General features: G+C 36.8%; 2 protein-coding genes and 1 pseudogene across 3 annotated transcripts; 2 read left to right on the plus strand and 1 right to left on the minus strand.

The window, feature by feature from the left end:
- Positions 1-2,046: 2,046 nt before the first annotated feature.
- LOC107760362 (protein PLASTID TRANSCRIPTIONALLY ACTIVE 7-like) lies at positions 2,047-4,707 on the plus strand. Of its 2 annotated transcripts, none has more exons than XM_016578396.2 (4): positions 2,047-2,189; positions 2,327-2,380; positions 2,474-2,536; positions 4,183-4,707. In XM_016578396.2, exons 1-4 carry the CDS (start codon positions 2,136-2,138, stop codon positions 4,513-4,515), a joined length of 504 nt encoding a protein of 167 aa, XP_016433882.1. In that variant the 5' UTR covers positions 2,047-2,135; the 3' UTR covers positions 4,516-4,707. The 2 variants fall into 2 exon arrangements, with proteins under 2 accessions (XP_016433882.1, XP_016433883.1); XM_016578397.2 differs by having other exon boundaries at positions 2,094-2,189; positions 2,299-2,380.
- On the minus strand, positions 3,763-3,852 carry LOC142182461 (U6 spliceosomal RNA; annotated as a pseudogene).
- Positions 4,708-5,705: 998 nt separating the features above from the next.
- LOC107760360 (protein phosphatase 2C 57) lies at positions 5,706-9,780 on the plus strand. The gene is made up of 11 exons (XM_016578395.2): positions 5,706-6,156; positions 6,817-6,945; positions 7,048-7,150; positions 7,249-7,359; positions 7,600-7,679; positions 7,812-7,865; positions 8,436-8,552; positions 8,658-8,712; positions 8,789-8,821; positions 8,911-8,957; positions 9,508-9,780. The coding sequence occupies exons 1-11, from the start codon at positions 5,831-5,833 to the stop codon at positions 9,629-9,631; spliced, it is 1,179 nt and encodes a 392-aa protein (XP_016433881.1). The 5' UTR covers positions 5,706-5,830; the 3' UTR covers positions 9,632-9,780.
- Positions 9,781-22,476: the final 12,696 nt, after the last annotated feature.

Consider the following 22,476-nt stretch of genomic DNA (forward strand, 5'->3'; position numbering starts at 1 on the left):
ATTAATGACTGCCACTAGGACCGAAAAACCTGGGTCTGCGCACAAGGTGCAGGGGTAACGTGAGTACACCAACTCAGTAAGTAAAAAGTCCAAACTATGGACTGATAGGTAGTGACGAACGTACCCTCAACATGAGATAGAAACAAACTATGCAGAAAAGTAGGCGTGCTATTAGTTCAGAATTACAGTCAAGCAGTAAAATTAAATACGGATCTGAACAATGTGAGATATAAAGCTCGGCTAACTCTACATGCCAATGCACAGAGTGTATGAAATGCACCATATGCTCCCACTCTCAAGAGCTCAACTACTCGGTACTGCATATGGCCGCCCGGCCCAGAGAAATCCATCCCGGAACATATACAACACAGGCTGCAAGTTAACCAGTATATAAAACCCTGAGGAGAAATCCATCTCTAGGTATATATATAAATACAGACTCAACCACTCGGTACCGCATATGGCCATCCGGCCCAGGAAAATCCATCCCGGAACATACTCATCACTGACTACAAGTCACTCGGTACCGAGGTAAAGGGTAATCCAACCCTGTGGAGAAATCCATCTCCAGATATTAATACTTCGAACAAATCCATGTCCAAGGAAATCCATCCCTCAAAATATCATCTACGCTCACTCGGGGTGTGTTACAGACTCCGGAGGGGCTCCTATAGCCCAAGCGCTATCGTAATCATCAATATAACCGCTGTGGCGTGCAATCCGATCCCATAACTGTCACTCATAATCAGGTTCTCGGCCTCACTCAGTCATCACTCTCCAGTCTCACACACGGGCTCACAATGCCATGAAACTAGCCCAAAATAATGATATGAAGTGCCAAATAATAACAATTGGGACTGAGACATGATATGATATGCATGAATAAGACTGAGTATAGAATATCAATGGATCTAATAAAATGACAGCAATAAGCGACCACTCGGGTCTCAACAGTATCGGCGTGAAGCCGTAACAAGATAGCTAGCATGATATACATCACATTTACTTAGTCACATGATAAAAATAAGGATATCAGCAAGAAAGAGTCACTAAGTTGTGTCATGGAATGAACCAGGCCACATTTCTCACGGTGCACGCCCGCATGCCCGTCACTTGGCATGTGCGTCACCTCAATACAATCATATAACACATAGTTTGAGGTTTTGAATCCTCAGAATCAAGTTTGGAAGCGTTACTTACCTCAACCAAGCTAAAATCCTACTATGCGATGCCTTTGCCCCTCAAATTGACCTCTGAATGCTCCGAATCTAGCCATAAATAATTTGATACAATCAACACGAGCTAAAGGACTCAAAACCATAAGAAAATACTAAGCTTTAGGCCAAAAGTCAAAAGTAAACTCAAAATACGAGCCACGGGCCCAACGTCTCGAAATCTGACCAATCACAAAATCTGCCAACTCATTTAATTACGAGACTAACCATATTAGTTTCACTCAGTTCCTACTTCGAATCGGCTTTCAAATCCTACCTCCTTAATTTCAAGGAGGAAAAAATTTATTTTGACCAAAAAAAATTTTACTTTTACCCCAAAAGTAGTTTGGCCAAACAGGCTGTAAAGCAAATGGGAAAGTTCAAAACGGTAAACTGGAACATCCAGAGGACAATTCATGCGGACTATATTCCCTAGGTAGCGAATTTCCAAAATCATACTAACTGTTGTGAAGAATAACAAAAAATGTGAAATTTGCACTACCAAATGTAAGTTCCCATTAAAGTATTTTTTCAGTTCTCTAGCAATATAAGTTTATCTAATATTTGACGAAAATCAAAAGTGTTTACTTTTAACAAACTTTAAGGATCAAAGATGTTTTAAGGGTTTACTTACGCGATTATTTTAGACTCACCCCAATATGAGAGATCAGTTTTGTCATCTTCTCTTCAGAAATTACGCTGAACTTTAAATATTGTTAAAATGATAACAATGGGAAACAAATTGATCACTTTGTGAAAAACATAGAGGCATAAGTGGAACACTATTCAAATATCAGGGGTCCAACTGACAATAAATTAAACTACAAAGTAGCAAAAGATAATACTACTAGGAATATCATTTCATTTTTCGTTATCCCCTTGTTCAGAGGGAGGAGGAGCTCAATCAACGAGCGTAAAACAATGGCAGCATCAACCCTGACTTTCAGTGGATTTTCAACCCTACAAACTTTCCCCGTAAATCCTCATCTTAATTTTACTCTGTTTTGTATTCGCCGTACTCTTCGCCGGTTTCTAATTTGAGTCGCCGTAATTTTACAAAGGTTCCGCTTTTTATTGTGCGTAGGGAGTATGATAATTTATCTTAAATGCAGAAAATTGCAGCAGTTGAAAATACAAGACGTCTGAACTTTTCCATTCGTTCGCAGGTGAGAATTCTTCGTTGCCTTCGAGATTTTATCTTCCTGTTGTAACTTTTTTCACACAGGTGTTTTTAATATTTTTTTTAACTTGATGTACAGAGCGCGTCGAATTCTAAAAATGAAGGCCGTGGAGGAAGGCGAATATGGAGGCGAAGAAAATTGGTAAGCTGAAGAATCATAATTCATGCTCTTTCTTTTGCAGCTTATTTCATTATGTTTCTTTTTATTTAAAAAGTGCATCTTTGTGTATGCGCTATTTGAGTTAGCAGAATCAACTTATACGAGGAGGCTCTTTTTGCAAATTCTTAGGAATGCTGTGCTTGTATAGGCTATAGTTGAAAGGATTTGCAAGTTATATGCACCATCAATTTTATACGCAGTTTGACCGATTGTAGCAGATTACTTACATCAATTCATGCTTATAGAGTCATAGGCAAACAATTGTTTGTAGATGGCTTTGTGGTAGAAGCGTTAGACTTTTGCTTGATCTATTCTTATATGCTGATGAATAATCTTCTTCATTTTTGCCTTTATTTTAAAAGTTTGGACTTGTATTTTCTTTTTCTGTTTTTTTTTTTTTGTTTTTGTTTTGGGTGCCTTGATTTGCACGAGTAGTTTCTTGGCCAATTAGTTGGTGAATTCTTAGAAGTGTTACTTGAGCTTGATTGTATCGTCTTTAGAAGGGAGATAATACATTTGATCTGAGTTGGATCCTTTCGCCCACTATATCTTGCATATCAAGCTAAGCATCTTTCATTTTTGCTTGGGCTTTATGTGGTCATTAACCACAAAACACTATGGGCAAAGTGACAGATACTGAAATCTATTAGATCTTCCACATCAGGGTTACATGTTTTGCCTCAATACATCACTTCTCTCCTGATGCTGACACAATACCCGACCCTCTAGAAGTTGAAGGCAGGAGAAATATGATCTAACTATATTGCATTTACATGCTAATCTTGTTTTGGACCCTGAAAGTAGGTAATACTAAATTACCGAGTTTGAAGAGTATACTGTTATCCTGACTGAGTTGTATCATACTGAGTATGTCCAACTGATTTAGGCTGAGCACTATATCCTGAGTATATGTGGCTCGAGATGTCAAGGTTAAGGCATCTGATTTGACAGTGGTCTTTGTTTGTATGCGGCTAAGTCCTGGCTGCATTCTCTTTACAGTAGATCATATCCGTACTCAGGTATTCTGATTTAGTGGTTGCTGCCGAGGCAAAATGTTTTACCATCTTTAAATTATTTTTGAGCAGTAATCTGATTTATTAGAAGCCATTCCTTGGTGAATGGTTCTGTCTCGCATTTTAACCTGCTATTAAGTTTTTAATATGAGGCCCCTTCCTAAAGAGTGAAAGCTGGGTTATTCTAAATAGTTTAAGTTAATTTCTTTTTTCTGGATTTGTGCATGTCATCCTTGCTTAGGGGGCCATGTTAATCTTCTCCTTATATTTCCAGTTTTATTTTGCTATTTCTTGCTTATTCATGGAACCAGATTGTATACTTACAGAGAGTGGTATACTGATTATTCTGTTGGAGAAAATGATTCTACAGGGGTTGACTTGTCAATTGTAAAACTAGGTACTTCTATAGATTTAGGATTTAAAAACTTTTAGCCTTTCTTTATTTCTCTCCAGATATGATGTTGGAAGGGCAGCAAAACCTGAGCAAAGGAGAAAAGAAACTAGTTTTTATCTCTAATGTTTGTTTTCAATCATGCTTTAACTCATTATCCATTACATTCATGGCCTACTTATTGGGCTTGATAATATATTAACTTATACTAATTTTTGTTTCAGACGAAAAAGGATGAAACATTAGATGCCAAAATGGAAAGGATTCCTTTCCTTGAGGAGCAGGTGAGGAAGATAAGGGATGGGGGTAAGCTATTGACAATGGACATTCATAGACTATTACTGAATGAGGACAACCGGTTTGATTTTGTCAATGAGATTGCAGCAGAGGCCAAACAGTATGTTGAGAACAACCGAGATGAATATGGTGCAAAGAAGGCTATCCTTCATGTGCTTAGTAATCGTATGAATGATGCTGGAGTTTATCGCGCAGAGGCATACATGGAATCTGACCCCTTCAAGCCAGGCCCTGGATATTTGAAAGACGAACTACTGTAGATCATTAGTTAGCTATACTTTCTGTACTCATATAGCGCATCTCTAGTTGGTAGCCATTATATACATTTTCATCTGGGGTATATTGTCAAATGAGGAGAGGTGAAAAATAATCCTAGCACTTGAAAGAAAAATCTTTTTTATACGGTAGAACACAATCTGCTTCTGTATTTAATTAGTGTTTAATTGTTCGTCGCAAAAGGTAGTACAGAAATGCACCACCAAGTCTCATTTTACATCCATTTCATTCTATTTAGGTCCATTTGCATTCACATACTAGCTAATTTTCTTTTTTAAGACAAATTGCTGGTTCATCGTTGTGTAAAGCGTAATATACATAAAGAAAAGTGCTTTTTTAGATTAATTACTTAAACTTTTAAAATGATGTGGTGGCACAATTATGCAAATCATAAGACCATTAGTTGATGTGTAGACCTTCTAATTACGATGCCAATGCAGGTCATTGGTATTCTTTTTGTTGCACAAAAGTTGAGGAAAGTATAGACATCCTTAACCATTAAAGTCCATGGGCTTTATCTTAAGAAACTTTTGAGCCCAAAAACTTCTGGCCCAGAATCCAGGAAAGCACCTAACAACGTAAAAATAGCACGGTATAGCCAGTTTTCGGACTGATCATTCAAAAATAGCCAGCGTTTACGAAGTCAATGAAAAATAGCCACTATTTTGCTGCAACAGAGACCGGTCCAGCATAATATACTGGAGTTCGGTGCACCTGTGTATGAACTCCAGCATATTATGCTGGACCGGTATACTTTGCTGACTCCAGTATAATATACTGGAGACTGGAGCACCGGTGCTCCAAACTCCAGTATATTATACTGGACAATTATACTTGCTGGAACTCCAGTATATTATGCTGGAGTTCTAGTGTACTTATGCTGGAACTCCATCATATTATGCTGGAGTTCCAGCATACTTATCCTGGAACTCCACTATAATATGCTGGAGTTCAAGCATACTTGTGCTGGAACTCCAGTATAATATACTGGCGTATTTTCCGAGTTTTGAACCGTGTTTTCGCTCAGATTTATCTTTACATGAAAAGTGGCTAAATTTCGATTACTTTTGAAACTGGGCTATTTTTGAACGACCAGTTGTAAATGTGGCTATTTTTTAATTTCTCCCAATCTGGTGGCCAATAATTCGTTAAAATCAGTTATTGGATTCTGCCTTCAAGTCTTCTTATCCTTGGTTAACCTTAACCAAGCAAATGTCTGCCCATTTGTGCTGACTGGGGGAGATCCTACACTAACTTCAGTCTGGTTTGAACCAAGGCTCCCCATATCATCATTCATCAATGGCCTTATCTAGTCCCCACTTGCAAAAAGTTCTTTTAAACAGACTTTGCTGTAACTATGGCTACAAAAAGAACATAATAGTAAAGGCTGGAGGTGGAGTTAGAGGTGGAGAGGGCAGAGGAAGATGTTGCTCTGCAATTGCAATTAACGCACCAGCTCCTTTGACAAGTGTATCTGGCATTAGATGGGGTTCAACACTGATCCAAGGGCCACGTGAAGAGATGGAAGATGATGCTGTGATAGTTCAATCCGATGATCTTGATGGCTTCACTTATGCTGCTGTTTTTGATGGCCATGCTGGCTTCTCCTCTGTCAAGTTTCTTAGGTATATCAAAATTCCTTAGTTCCTGCTTTATATGCCCTTAAGTTGTTGAAGGGGAGCCTTGGCGTAACTGGTAAAGCTGATGTCATGTAACAAGGAGGTCACGGGTTTGAGCCATGGAAATAGTCCCTTGCAAAAATGCAGGATAAGGCTGCATACGATAGACCTTTGTGGGCCGACCCTTCCCCGGACCCCGCGCCCGCGCATAGCAGAAGCTTAGTGCACCGAACTGCCCTTTAAGCTGTTGAACATTGCGATCATCTCATATAAAAGCTTTCAACTTTAGGCTCTTAAACTTTTAGATGAAACGATCATACAATTCAACATGGTACCAGAACAGGCAAAGGTGTTGTGTTTAAGTCTCATTGCCACCCATTATTAAAAAAGAAATTCCATGCGCTTAGCCTAAAAAAAAGGAATCAGGCCAGCACATGAGGTCCATGTTAAAGATAAAATTAAGTAAATAAAAGTGTAATATTCTAAAAGCCTAAGCTTCTACCTGAGGTCGTTACACAATTCAGCATAAGCTAAGTACTTTCCTTTTGCTTTATGGTGTCTTTTATTTGGGAAGGATATTTATGTAGCTCCTGTTTGCTTTACTTTTTAAACAAAGATTTATGTTGGAAGTTCTGCATATTTGGATAATGCATATTCCAAAATTAGGGAGGAGCTGTATAAAGAATGTATTACAGCATTACAAGGCGGGCTGCTATTAAAAAAAAAGGACTTAAACTCAATCCGGAAGGCACTACAAGAAGCTTTTGAAAATGCGGATAGGAAACTCTTGAACTGGTAAGCTACTTCAGCATGTAAATAAAAAGAAATAGAATCCATGTTGTTTCATAGTCTATAAGATTGATTGGAGGTTTAGATGCTGTTTCATTTTGGATAAAGGCTTGAGAATAGCGGGGAAGAAGATGAATCTGGTTCAACAGCTACTGTTCTATTTGTTGGGAATGATACATTGATCATCGCACATGTTGGAGATTCATCTGTGGTACATCAACATACATACCTTCTAAAAATGAAATGCTTTATTGTTGATATGTTCTTCGAGAGCAACAGTTGTTTTTTTACCATCGAATGTTTATGCAGGTGTTGTCACGATCTGGAAAAACGGAGATATTAACCAATTCACACAGGCCCTATGGAAGCAACAAGGTTTCTCTCCAAGAAATCAGAAGAATCAATGAAGCAGGTGGATGGGTGTGTTTCCTACACTCGACCCCCCTCAATCTCCCCAAGAATAGTCCATTGTTTAATTCATCTACTTATATTCTACATTCTTTCTTGAACTATTAGTCCAAACCTCAATAGCTAGAAATGCAACAAGTAAATGGCTTGCCAAAAAATATATATGAAAAGAGCAAATTAGGAGTCCACTGCTGCTTTTGGGATAAACATTAGTCAGTGTGTGTTGACATTGGATGTATATTATGTCTGCAGATTGTCAATGGAAGAATTTGTGGAGATATTTCAGTATCCCGTGCTTTTGGTGATATGAGATTTAAGACAAAGAAGAATGAGTATGTTCTTTCTGATTTTCTGTTAAGTTGATACCGAGCACTTGTAAAAAGTATATACTCTATTCATTTGCATTTCTTGGTTGCTCCTGGAAAAATTAAAATTATGTGCTCATTTGGGGCTTTACTGACTAGGATGCTGGAGAAAGGGGTTGAAGAAGGCAGATGGACTGAAAAGTTTGTTTCTCGGTAATTTCCAGTTTTTGATTGAGCTGCAAATCCTGCTGATGATAAGCCGCACTAGTACATGCATCACCGAGAAGTGCAGACTGTCTATTCTCGATGTTGTATAATCAAAACTAGGAAATTTGAAGAGGTTTGCAAGAATTTAGTGATTTTACAGTCAATTGGTTTAACAAACTGGACTCGACCTTGCTTATTTTATAAAATTTGATGGACAACGAGTGCATAAATATTAATGACCAAAACTTTGTCATTAATGTCTTCATAAACAGAAATTAGTGATTTTCCTCGCACTATTAGGTGACAGACAGTTTTATGCATTAGCTACAAAAACTAGGATCAAGAAAAGCATAGATGGTTTACTCCTTGACAGTAGTGCTTTGAGATTAAAATAAAATTTGCTTAGCTCATTCAATTGATTTGATCCTGTGTCAGATTTGTTGATTATGAGATTATAATTGTGAATTTTCTATAGCATATTTTCCTGGCTAGTTTGAGTTAGGGAATCAACTAAGTAAACATCAGAGTATGTTATTGTGATTTCTTGAAAGTAAAAGCTATTTTTTACTTTGCTAGGATTCAGTTCAAGGGAGACTTGGTTACAGCATCTCCAGATGTTTTACAGGTGGCTCTTGGATCAGATACTGAATTTGTACTATTAGCATCTGATGGATTATGGGACTACATGAAAAGGTCTGGAGAAGGATTATTAGATACGACAGCCAAAATCATATCTTTCGTTGTTTGTCTGAATCTAGTAAAGACTACAATCTCACTAGAGTTTTTCTTACTTTTCAGTGCTGAAGTAGTAGATTTTGTTAGGAACCAGCTTCGGGAGCATGGAGATGTTCAGGTAAGAAACATCCTCTGGCTAAAAAAGCTTGGTGCAATGTCGGCACCATCTAACCTAGCACCTTTTTTCCTAACAGGTAGCTTGTGAAGCTCTTGCACGGACGGCCTTGGTAAGCAAATTTTGACTTCCTATACTTAATGATCTCCAAAGGCACACACAAGTATAAGGCTCCTTAGCTCTTTTAATTTTGCATTTCAGGACCGACGGACACAAGATAATGTCAGCATTGTCATTGCTGATTTGGGGTATGCACTTGACCTTTGCAACCAATGTAGTTTTACTGCTAATTTTATTTTTCAAGTTCCAAACTTGAGAAGACTTAAGGTGTCGATAAGTGACTTGTGAGTGAAATAGTTTCTGAAATTTGCTAATGGAGAAAGTCACATAGTTTCTTTTTGGCTACATGGTTGCACCACTTGTGATGGTCAAACATATTTAGCTGTAAAATTCCTTTTAATCATCATTATCAACTACGTACTAGAAAGTCAATATAAGTCATAGGGGAAATACAAAAAAGTTTCTGATGAAGACATCAAGTGATGTGATTACAAAAGCATTAAGAAAAAGTTATAAGCAATAGACTGAAGTTGGAGTTAATACTAAACGCATACAACCTGTAGTGCTGAGCTTCCTTTTCATTTTTGCGTTAGGCAGAATTGAACCTTTGACTTTTTCCAGTCTGTTAGTAGTTAGTGGTCTACATCCACAAGATTTTTGCTATTATACTTTCTCTAATTAATTAGTGATATCACAGTGTTTTACTTTGTTTCTTTATTTATTTTGACATGTCGACAGGAGGACGGACTGGCGAAATTTACCTGTGCAGAAACAAAATATTGTGTTTGAACTAGGACAAGCTTTAGTCACAATCAGTTTTGTGTCACTTGGGATATGGCTGACAACCATGATTTCCCCTTAGATGTCTTGATGTATGTTAGTTGTATATATATTTATATATGAAAGTAACAGAAGCTTCAGCTATACCTTGTACATTTGCTAGTCGAGGTAATTAAATTATGGAGCATTGTAGAAATTCTCTGAATATGGAAAAATCCAATTTTAACTGTGTAGGTTCTGGTGCAGTGAATAGTGAATAGAGAATCCAATCTGTAAGAATCAGTACATAATCTGAATGATCTTACGTCTTAACCACCAGAAAATCCAACAGGTTAGGACTGGTAATAGTGCTCAGATTCGAGTTGTAAAACTTCACTATATACAGAGGCGAAACCATATGGTTCGAAGTGAGTGCGATTTGATTTATCTAGGGGTTCTTTTAATGTTTCTTTTTTACATATGCATGGTCGATCCAATATTTCTTTTATCAATCACCTAGGATTTACAGGTTATTATTGCGAAAACACCTTTATCTTGAGTGGATATGGGAAGTAGGCCACCAAGAGACGCGTGAGTGTGATTTCTGAACTCATTGGGATGACAAAGAATTTTGAAAACTAGAACTTAAGTATGAGATTTATTCTGTTTAGATAATAGCATTTTAACCATGTTGAATTCCCACATCGGTTGGGAAGGGTACTATTGGTCGTTTTATATGGTCCTAGTCGGTTCTTATGACTTGAGCTAGTTTTTAGAGTTGAGTTAAGCTCTCTCACCTTTGAGAGCCTGACTCATCCCAAAGACCAGGTACACAATTCTAATCACCTTCTTTATTTCTCTAGAATGTAACTCTTAAAACTTTTTTTTCGAAATTCAAACAACATAGTAACATATAATATCTAGCTTACACAACAGAGAGGCACTAGCCAAAACTCAGCAACATCTCAAGGGACTATTGCAATTCTTATTATGCCCATAGGGCAAAGATATTACTACTATATATATATTATGAATAGATAAGTAACTCATTGGAAGCTCTGCTATATCAGTTCTCCTAAGAACTGATATTTTGATCAAAATCTCCATAAGCTAGAGTAGCAATTTATCATCTGCAGATAACTGGAACAGTTTTGTTCAAGGGTGATTGCCACCTCTTTTTCGACCGGGTTCGTGCCTCGGATTTGGTCCTGCATAGTCATAATCTAACACAGCATCTAGCATCATCAACTTTCTTGGTATTTCTCTGATACCATTCTGCAGAAAATTTGCAAAAATGGCCTAATTAGCAAAGAGTAATGGCTTTTTTGAGCTGTAAAAATGATTGTTCTTGAAATTTTCTGTATATACTCTACATGCCTACATATGCACTCTACTACAGTATATAGGTTAAAAGAGTATATGAATCTAAGCAATGGTCTATTTTCTTGTTATATATTGACATACATTGCTATGACAAAACAAAAACATACAAAGGAAAAACATAATAGTTGTGAGAATAAAAAAAAATTCAATTTACTATGACCGAATTAGTAAAAAATATTTTTCTGAAAAGTATATCCCGGAGGTTTGGTTGGTGTGTGAAAAATAATACTTCTACTTTAAGGATTAATAATAATATTAGCAAATTGAAGAGTGTGTTGATGAATTTTTGAGTATTAAAAATGGACGATAATTTCTAAGTGTTGGTTGGAGCAACAAATATGAATTTAAAGTTAAGATGGTCGTAAAGGAATCGATGTTCCCTAATTTGATTTTAAAAAATGTTTTTCTCGTAACCAACACAAGAAAGAATATTCATGGAAAAAATTTACTTTGAAAAAATGACACCTCTCGTATCAAATACAACTAGACGGTGGCATTACCCTAGCAAAAACAAAGTTGCCTCTAATTACTACCTTTTGAAATTTGTAAATGCGATTAACGCCATTGCCCAAGCCTTCAACAGTACCTAAATAACGAAGTAAAACAAGAATCAAATTAATATACGTTATTTCCTTTCTTAGTGGAAAATATATATACAGTATAATAGTATATGTTAGTGGAAAAGTAATAGTCATTTTTGCAAAGTAGCTTACCTGATGACACAAAGATGAGATATAAAAAGACAAATAGAAGAAAAGCTTTGATAGGTCTCATAGCTGTGTAGTTATTCAATTTCTACTATCAGTTGAGTAGCTAAAGTAGAATATAAAGAAGTTGAGTGTTGAGCTCTGATTGCTTAGATGAGAAGGGGAATTGGAGGGGGAGAAGTTAACCCCTTTTATTGTGACTTGAAGAGACTGTGGTAATGGTGCATATTCCACCCATTGGCTATACAATGATGGTGAGTTGCAATACCTATACGCCACAAACAGCAAGTCAAAGATGCACTAATATGAAACCTAATATACTACATATCTAAGATGTTACATCAACATAGAAACAATAGTAATGCAAGCCATGTGACCTATAGGTTAATGAAATAGGTAAAAGTTATCCCCAAAGGATGTAGTGCAGTGGTTCCTTAATCAAAGGTCTCGGGTTCGAGTTATGGGTATGAACTGGTAGGGAGCGGTTCCTTCCAAATAGGGCCCAATCCAACGCGAATCCGGATATAGTCGGGCTCCAATACGGATACCGAACACCGGGTGAAAAATAGGTAAAAGTTATGAAATGTTATGATTCAAATTCTAGTAAAACCAAAAGGTTATGTCGTCTTTTTTTAATCTGTATAAATCTTGGCAGATAGAATTATCTGGTGCATATGCTAATGAAAAATAATAGAGCCATAAGAATAGTCAAGATTTGCCTAAATCTTGGTAGGTGAAGTTATCAGATGCTTGTGCTAGTAGGATGCATGTACTCACAGCTTGTTTGGATGGTTGTTACCTCTTGTATTGTATCGTATTGTATCGCTGTTATGTGACCAGGAGGTCACGTGTTTGAGCCGTGAAAATAATCTTTTGCAGAAACACAGGGTAAGATTACGTAAAATAGACCCTTGTGGTCCGGGCCTTCTCCGGACCCCGCGCATAACAGGAGCTTAGTGCACCGGGCTGCCCTTTATCCTTAAATCCATTATTACATAACACCGAAAAGTTCCACTTTATGGAAGAACCGATTTGGTGTGGTTGCGTCGTTACTTTATTTTTTTCTATCATCTTGCCTTTTTTTTATTATTGAATAATTCCATTTTATCCTTTACCTTACCATTTTAAATAATAATAATATAATATTACCTCGTATCTTACTTTTTCTTAATAATATTACAAGTTTATTCTTCATATTGTTGGTGCGTGACATCATAAAACGACGGCATACAAACAATATATACAAACTTTGTATATATCAATATGATACAATACAATACTATACGATACCTTATGAAATGATATATAACAACCATCCAAACAAGCGGTAAGTGAAATAGTCGACATTTTGCATAATTTTTGGTAGGGACCAATGGCGGAGCCACCTTCAGTTGAAAATTACACTGTGTTGTTAGATTATATATATATTTATATATATAATCTGCTTATCTTCTGTGTGTGTTTATTTTTTTATATTTTGATATTCCTTAGTGAAATTTTAAGTTCCGCCACTAATTATCTGATGCTTGTATTGGTGGAAGGTAGCAAATATTTGGTAAAATAATAAAAGTGCGCACAAGCTGATCTAAACACCACCGCTATCGAAGAAAAAAGAAAAAGAGAAACATAGAAGCAACAGTAGGTATATGCATGTGGACACATTTGGCCTTTGCATTGCATGGCTCAAGTTTTGCCATTTTGAGCTAATTTTTCTGCTTTTTATTTGTGCGTTTACATCAGCTTTTTGAGAAGTCAATCTGCTTTTCTCCTTCCTTTTCTATAATGCGTCTGTGCCCAATAGCTTATGCCGTGTATCAGTCCATCTCACATATTGCTTTTCCATCTTTTCCTAATGTCCCTTATGGTACAAAAATGACCATCACACAGTCCAGAGTGCTGTTTGGATGTTACTTCTTGCAATATTCATCATTGAAGCAGCGCCATAATCCATATAGGAAGCTTCAACATTTGTTTTCAGTGAAAGGATGAAAGGACTGATGACTTATCTCAAAGATTTACGACTTATGGCGAAGTCAAAAATTTACCAAGATAATTCAAAAAGTAAAAGAATGCTAAATTCAAACATACTATGTAAAGTTTGTGTTGAACCACTTTTACTTCTACGCTAAAGCTTCTCTCATGTTAAAGGAATTCAATAATCTACATGTAAACAAAAAAGTTATTTTTAGTTACGGTCCTTACCACACCTAAACTTGGCACGGATTATTAGTTACGGTCTTAAATTATTTGTGGTCTTAATTACCCCCTCAACTTGGCCTTTTGAGAGCCATTACCCTCGTGGACGCTGTTGTGACAAAAAGTGTGATTGCACTCGTCTGCCACGTGAATTTTCTGTATATGTGGCTTTTTTTGAAAAATAAATATATTTTTACATTTTTAAGTATGTTACTTTTTTAGATAATTTTTTCCGAATGCAATTTATAATAAAACTTGGATAGAACTATATTATTTATGCTAAAAAAAATTATTTGGCTATAAATAATAAAGTTTTAGTTAATTTTTTTTTAATTTGACCTGAAAATAAAGATTTATACAATTGAAATAAATAGTCAAGGCATCTAAAAAGTTATAAAAATACATAGTTTGAAATTAATTATTTTGGCTATATTTTTTTATATAGCTCTAATTATGGTGCTCTAAAAATTTCTTTTTACAAATTTTACCTGAAACAAGTAAAAATACACAATTGAAATAAATAATCATTGCATCAAAAGAAGAAATAAAAAGAGTGTACAATTGCAAGAAATAACTTACTCTATGAATACATTTTTAGAGCAATAAGTACGTTAGAAATAATAAGTTATTTCTTGCAATTGTAACATACTTATAAAGGTTAAAATATATTTTATTTTTCAAAAAAATGCTATATATATAGAAAAATATGTGTGAGTGCACCCATATTTTTGCTACATCAGCGTCCAGGGGGTAATGGCTCTCAAAAGGTCAAGTTAAGGGGGTAATTAAGACCACAAATAGTTTAAGGCTGTAACTAATAATGTGTGTCAAGTTTAGAGGGATTTAAGGTATTTTTTCTTTTATTTATACACTATAATTTTCCGACGAAATATCGCGTAGCTATGCTCTGCCATTGCATCACAAGGAAAAGTCAACTTCTTTTTACAACATCATCAATCCTGTTTGATTTTTCCTATCCTCAATGGCCAAAAAGGTACTTTCCTAAAGACCACTTTTCCCAAAATTGACCTCTCCGTGGTACCGAATATCATCTAATTGGGATAGTGCCTCTAATCCTCATATTTCGGCTTTCGTCACTTTGGGAAATCAATTAAGGGGGAGACAAGAAATGGACATTGGCCTACAAATGAAATGAATGTAAACCCCTTTTTATTTCTTAGTCTGTTTAAGAGAGTTGAAATTTGGTAAAAGCCATAAAGTGGAGTGGAGGGCACTGCCCAAAAGGTAGACAAGACAAAGAAACACAGAACAAAAAGAGGGAGTATTAAAACTAATCTTTCACTTAGTCTGTTAATCATTCATTAAGACAAAGGTTAAAATAATCAGAAGTTGCCGGGGAAATAACAAATGTTGGTAATGATGGGGTAAGAAGAGAGCTCTTGGCGTAGTTGGCAAAGTTGTTATGTGATCAGGAGGTTACGGGTTTAAACCGTGAAAATAATCTCTTGCGAAAATGCAGGATAAGACTGCGTACAATAGACCCTTGTGATCCGGCTCTTTTCCGGACTCCTCACATAACGGGAGCTTAGTACACTGGGAATGACCGTGTAACTTTAATTGGGAGAATGAGTACAATTATTAGAGAAAAAGCCTGTTTACCACTATGATTCTAGGTTGCCGGGGAACCCAAAACAACTGGCGTTTGCATCAAACATTAATTAGTGCCAGTACTAATTAAACATAGTAATCACATTAATCAATCATAGTAAGCTTTATAACAGACAGTAAAAGCATACAACGTAGGAAACTGGTCGTTCCTGTTCTATATACTTTGAAGACCGTGAATGTCACTATCCATTTTTTGAACAAGTCGGGACCGGTACTCGATCACTAAATATGACCGAGCGAATCATCTCTGCTTATCAAATCTATTATAACTCCAAACTTTATATGCAACAAGGCAATACTCTAACCAAATACTTTTGATTAATTTAAATATTTAACCAAATCAACTCCAAAATTCTATTCGTAGTAACTACTGAATTTTGCTAAGTAATTATTGTGAGCACGTGATTTTTTGATTCATGAAAACTACTCCAAAAGAAATCAAAAATAAAACAAATTTCATCTGTGTACAATTTTGAGAATTTGCGTGACATTTTGGTAATTACTTTGTCCGTAAATGTTTACCCTTGTTGTGATTAATTAAAAAAAATACAAAAATACATGTTGCATGCACATTCAAGATTTAATTGTGCATTTTGAAATTAATTAAACCATGTTTTATTTTAAAAGAAAAAAATCACAAAAATATGTATTTGTTGCATTTTGTCATTTATTGTGCCGTTGTGTAATTTTATTTTTTAATTAAATGTTTGACCTTGTGTGTTAATTGTTGTTAAGGTTTAATTAACATTTTTGTAGGCTAATTTTGGTTTTACAAATTATTTTTAGAATTTTTATTGATTGTTAATTAAAAGTAGAAAAAGAAAAAGAGTTGAAAAAAAATAAAGAAAACTCGGTTTAGGCCAAAAAATTAAAATGAAAGCAGGCCCAAACGAGCTGGCCCAAGGCGTAAACCGGTCCGTCTCCTCAGAGGTGCCCGAATGGCACCATTTTTGTCACAGTTGAGCGGGGCCGTTGATCTCAAATGGATCAATGGCCAAGATCACATCTTTCATACCCGTCCCCTATACCCGACCCATTACCCGGTCAGCCCGACCCCAACATTAAACCAAACGACACCGTCTTATTAGTTCCTTGATCCTAGCCGTTGATTTTAATCGATCCAACGGCCGGGATTAAATCCCTCACACCGTATATATTCCTAAAATCCTACCCCAGCCCCCCCCCCCCAAAGCCATGCCCCTTCGCCTCTTCGTCTCTGGGTTTCATAGGCCAAACATACCCCCGCCTTTTGCCACCGCCCACCGAAAATCGCCTCACGGCGGTTCCGGTGGTCAAAACGACCCCAACTTTACACCACGGATTCCCCTCGACCTCTCCAGATCCATAACCCTTATCCTTCGAATCATCCTACAACCTCTCGAATATTCGATCGAAGATCCCCCTCCCTAACCCTAGTTCATCTGAACGACCCTAGCTTTACACCACAGCTCTGCTATGACCTCTTCTCTCCAAATCCACCCTCCCCTTCCTTCGAATCTAGCCCTAGTCACTCGAACGTTGATTTTGAACCAGGAACCCTAGCGCCGCCACAAGATCCCCTGGTGGCGGCGCCACCTCCAAACCATCCTTAATCCAACACCCAGTAGCTTCCTTGACTCCCTCACCACAAATCCCATGCCCGTTTCCCCCGAATCCCTTCGAAACTGGTTAACTCTCAAATCAGTTGAAGTTTGCATTTGATGAACCCTAAAGGAACCAAGTTAAGGGAGCAATACGCAGTAGAAAACTGAGGTCGTAATCGACCTTAGTCATGTGTTCTCAGTCGAGAACACTTGATTAAGGTCCTTTTCGGCTTCAGAATCAAGTTTAAAACTTCAAACGAGTAAGAGATAAGCCTGAGTTCGGAGGTATTTCTTCTGTTTCCTTGTTTGTTTTTCATATTTTGTTATTTGTTCTTTGTTGTGTATAATTATAGGTTGTGTAATCGATTCAAATAAATTTCGTCGATTAGTTAAGTTTTATTACAAAACCCTGTTCTTGTCAATGCTGTTTGAATAGCCTGATTGTCCATTTCTGACTGATTGCTGTCAATTGTTGTAGGCAATTGGTTAATTAGTTATCATCGATTAATTCAAGTTTTTATTAGTAGTTTCGTCAAATGGCTTAAGGTCGAATGTTGTATGTGCTGATCTTTAGGCAATTAGCTTCAGGGCATTGTCAATATGCTGACAATGATCCTGCCTGCATGTTGATTTTGGTTTCAATTTTCAGTTTCAGTTTTTAATGGTTCTGTCATGTTCTGTGTGGTGTTAGAATTCAGCCTTAGTCATTTAGTTATTAAAATTTGGTAGGATGGATTGATTATAGCTGTTATAGTTTGCTGCTTGATCTAACCTATGAGGTTTGAATTGCTGTTTGATTTTGACTAAGGAAATTGGTTATGGCTGATAAAGTACAAAGGGTTGGGCTAGGACAGTATATCACAATGGTTTCAGGGGTGATTTGGGAATGAAACAGTTAGGTTTATATTTTAGTGTTAGTGCTTTGTTAGTGGGGTATTAATTAATACATTAATGGGGAACAAAAGGGAATGGGGGGCTGAAATTAAGGAAAAGCTTCCTTAGTGGAATTTAAAGTGAAAAATCAGATTTTTAGTGGAAAATTCTGATTTGAATAAGGAAAAGGGGTCGGGCACTAAGTTTGAAAGGGGGGCAGGTTGTATAAAAGGGGGATTGAGGACTGAATTAAGGGGGGACAATTCAGAACAAGAGGAAAAAATTCAGAACAAAAGAGGAGAGAAAAAACTTAAATACTAAACTAGAAGAAAAAGTTGAATTCTAAAAGCTGGAAAAAGTTGAAAAGAATAGCTATTTTCATTATTGTGATGGTTTAGGATCTGAGACTAGCTAGAACTGTCTTCCTTTTACTTCTGCTCTATACTTGGGGAAGTATATAGTTGCTGGCTATTTGTGGCTGCACTGCTGGTTGCCATTTCTGTTTGCTACTGTTGCTGCTGCTGACTCTCTCCTCCTTCTTCTTGTGTTGTCAATACCAATAATTGTTTGGCATTGTTGTTTATCAAGTAGTAATTTTTTGAAGTGTGCTATTGGACATCTGTTACTGTTTCGTTGCTTTTTCTGGGTTTTCCTCCATTGATTTTCGGGACTGCCATTTGCCGGATTTTGTTCCATTGGTTTTAAGTTGTCTGTTGGTTATTGTTGTTGTTGCTGTTATCTGCTACTGATCTACTAATCCTCACCTTATTCTTCTGTTCTATTATCAGGTACACTACTTTGAATCACCTCGACGTTTGATTATTAAAGTTGAAATAAAATGGACAGAAGATTTCTATATTTAATTATAGAATAATTGTATTTTAGTTAGATATTAGTTATGTGTTTCCAATAATATGAAGGGTAGAAGTATGTTGTATTAAGACTATTCTTGTAAGATAGTTGATTAGCAGCTAGATAGGGCATAACGTTAGATTACGGACCTAAGATCCTTAAAATGACGTGAATATATGCCAATACAGTATGCCTATTTAATTTGAACAGAATTGTTAGATTGTTGAACTATTGGACGTATTTCCGTAGGAATTGCATAGTTATCAGTTTCAGTTTGGTTAATTCATATGTTTAAAATAATGTAGCTTCGGAATCACATCCAACTCTAAATTGGTAATTAGTTAATGTAGTGAATAGATTTAATTGGTTGGTAAAATCTAGCTTTGAACTCGCGAATATAGGAATAGAAGTAACTTGAAGTTTGTGATATTTTGAATCTTGTTAGTAATCAAGATCCATAAGTATTAAGCAAATATAATTGGTTAGTAATTTCGTATAATCCGTAGGCTCGATATATTTGAAGCGCGATTCAATATAGTAAGGCTAAGAGCACTAATACCATAGGTTATTTAAATTAGTGATCAAGCTTAAGCAAACTTTCGTAATCATTAGTAATTAAAGTTGGTTTAGTTTCAAGTATTTGAAAACAATTAGTTCCATCGGTTCATTTCATCTACAAGGTGGGTTTAAATTAGATATAGGATGATTTTTTTTTTTTGAAAATATATCGTTTATCAATTCCGTCTTTATTTATAATTTCAATTTCAATAGTATTGGCTTATAGAATAGGGTATGAAATAATCTCCTTTTACGCAAGTTTGATTGCAATTTTCCGGTTGCGTTTTGCTTTAGTCCGATAAATAAGTGATGGCCTTTTCAAGCATGTAATTAACTAGGATTTTTCTTCTTTTATTTTAGAGACAAACTAAAAATAGAAAATGTAGTCACTTTAGGATTGTCCTTAAAATAAAGGAGGTGCGCCTCGCCACAGTGAATCACAAATTGTGGGGCCCTAAATAAAAGGACTCAATAACCGGATAGACTTCGGGATCGGTCGTTTAGAAAATTTCACGGCTTCACCCAAAATAATGATATGCTAGTCGCTTTAGGCGCGCCTTTAATAATTTATTTTCTTAAACTCGGGTGCACATTTATGTGACCCAAATCCAAATCTCAACAGAGTCGAAATATGTCGATAACCACGGGTACATTGATGTGACGTGGTTCGAGATATATTTTCACGATGTTGCAATTCTCGATAAAAATAATAATAATGATAAAAGCGGTTAAAAGTTAAAATTTGCACAAAGGTTCAACATGTATTATATCAGATAATCAAGCCGAATATGACAGTTGAGCGACCGTGCTAGAACCACGGAACTCGGGAATGCCTAACACCTTCTCACGGGTTAACAGAATTCCTTATCCGTATTTCTGGTGCGCGGATTGTAATACAGAGTCAATATTTTTCTCAATTCGAGATTCAACCGGTGACTTGAGACACCACAAATCTCCCAAGTGGCGACTCTGAATCTTTAAATAAAATCCCGTTTCGATTGTCCTTTAATTGGAAAAACTCCCTTCTACGACCCTTTTGCGGGGTGTAGGTGAAAAAGGAGGTGTGACAGCTCTGGCGACTCTGCTGGGGACCGAACCTAGAATCTCTGGTTTAGGGTTCAGAATTCGAGCTTAGATGAATTGTTATATTTTTCTTTATTTATCATCTGATTTTATTACATGTTTTGTCCTAATGTGCTAAAATGTTTCTTTTTACTGTTTTAATATTATCTGAACTGTATATATAAACTGCTACGAAATCCCTCTCTTCTCTCTCTTGAGTAGTGCACGCTGGTCGTGACTTCTTTCTGTTAATGTCATATCCCAAAATAGAACGAGGATTCGAAGGAGTTGCAAAATCGGATGATCTTTTGGTTACCGGTACGCAGCTCCCATCCTCGGCTCGAGTTGTCCGCTCAGGTAAGCCAGGTCTAGAACGAACACCCAGGATAAATCTAGTATAACAAAACCTCATACCGGATCCCTAGTAGGAACGCTTATTTGCATCATGTGCACTTGACCTAGGGGACTCAACACAGGGGTTGGGTCCGTCTAGGACAAGCAACCTGAAATGAAAAGACCATCCTGCTGCATCCTGTTTGTTTTACGCATTTATTTGCTGCAAACTTGCATGCTGACCGGCTTCTGAAAATACTGGAATATTCAAAAAAAAATAGCAGTGTGGAGAGATAATTACCTTTTTTTAAAAAAATTAAAAAAAAATAGTTATGAAAAAAAAAATCGTAAACAAGTCTTAAAAAAAATTAGTAAAAAATCTTGTTTTCAGAATTAGTTTATTTTTGTTGCCCGAACTACGCCGATTTGATTCTCACAGGATGTGAGATACGTAGGCAACCCTCATCGGGTCCAACCTCCCCTTTTGCAAAATAGCCACAAATGTCAAAAAAATTTAATCTTTCGTCGTAAATAAGTCGGGTGATTTCATTCTTTTAAAAATAACCAAATGTCCCTAAAAAGACGCCGGAAGGCTGTTTTTGCGAAAATAGCCACTTTTAGTCATTTTCAATGTTTTGTCCGGTTGGTAAAACACAGCCTTTAAATCTTCTTCGAAGTGCTAAAAGGACGTATTGACAAGACCGGAGTTTTATTTTAATGTGTGTCAATTTTAGTTTATTCTTTCTTTGAGTCCAATGAGTGTTAATCACCCCAAACAAACATACAGAATGAGCCCGGGTCCAAGTTTGCCGGTAACAGTTAGGAGCAAGATCCCTTTGGAGTTGCGCTTGTGGTGGGAGGATTTGGAAAAGTCAGAGCGAGATAAGATCAAACTACATCTAGGAGGTCTCACCAGTTTGTTGAACGTCAGACCTAGATGTGACATCATAAAGGCCTTGATTACATTTTGGGACCCGGCCCACAACGTATTCCACTTCTCGGATTTTGAACTCACCCCAACCTTAGAAGAGGTAGCAGGATATATGGACATTACTGAGGGGTTAAGGCACAAATATCTGATTGCACCAAGAGCCGTCAATTCGCACAAGTTCATGGATCTGCTGAAGATAAGTAAGGGAGTCTCGTACTCTGAATTGGATAGGGGTTTTTCTACTTTGCAGTTCATATACCAAAGGTATGGGCATATAGGAGGGTTCGACGATCTGGAAAGTAGGGTTTGCAGCAGAGGGAATCGGACAAAATGGGATGAACATAGGCGGTTCGCCTTCATGGTAGCATTCTTGGGCATTGTGGTGTTTCCTCGGAAAGACAGAAATATTGATTTAAAGGTGGCTGGAGTTGTCAAGGTCCTAATTACCAACAACAAAAGCACGTTGGCCCCTATGATAGTGTCCGATATATACCGAGCTCTCACAGCTTGTAAAGCCGGGGCAGATTTTTTCGAAGGGTGCAACTTGTTATTGCAAATATGGATGATCGAGCACTTGTGTCATCATCCTCAGTATATGAGCTGTAGATCTACAAATGAAGGTTGCATTGAAGGATATAACACGAGGGTTTCAGGGCTCAAACTGCCAGAAGGGTCTGAAGATTGGGTATCTTGCCTTCGCACCACCACAACAGCAAAATTGGGTGGACATTGGGTTGGCTTCCTATTGAAGAAATTGTATACATGCCCGTCACGGGTCCTTACTTCCTCTTAAAGGGACTCCGAGGCATTCAACCTTATGCGCCTTACCGGGTGATGAGAC

This window comes from Nicotiana tabacum, chromosome 6, assembly GCF_000715075.1.
Source record: "Nicotiana tabacum cultivar K326 chromosome 6, ASM71507v2, whole genome shotgun sequence".
NCBI classification, from domain to species: Eukaryota; Viridiplantae; Streptophyta; class Magnoliopsida; order Solanales; family Solanaceae; genus Nicotiana; species Nicotiana tabacum.

Excerpts from the sequence above, each read along its gene's own strand:
- LOC107760362 (XM_016578396.2), top strand. The coding sequence starts at position 2,136 with ATGGCAGCATCAACCCTGACTTTCAGTGGATTTTCAACCCTACAAACT. Across the intron at positions 2,190-2,326 it reads CAACCCTACAAACTTTCCCC|AAAATTGCAGCAGTTGAAAA; the intron begins GTAAATCCTCAT and ends TCTTAAATGCAG. Across the intron at positions 2,537-4,182 it reads TATGGAGGCGAAGAAAATTG|ACGAAAAAGGATGAAACATT; the intron begins GTAAGCTGAAGA and ends TTTTTGTTTCAG.
- LOC107760360 (XM_016578395.2), top strand. The coding sequence starts at position 5,831 with ATGGCCTTATCTAGTCCCCACTTGCAAAAAGTTCTTTTAAACAGACTT. Across the intron at positions 7,680-7,811 it reads TTTAAGACAAAGAAGAATGA|GATGCTGGAGAAAGGGGTTG; the intron begins GTATGTTCTTTC and ends TTTACTGACTAG. Across the intron at positions 7,866-8,435 it reads ACTGAAAAGTTTGTTTCTCG|GATTCAGTTCAAGGGAGACT; the intron begins GTAATTTCCAGT and ends TTACTTTGCTAG.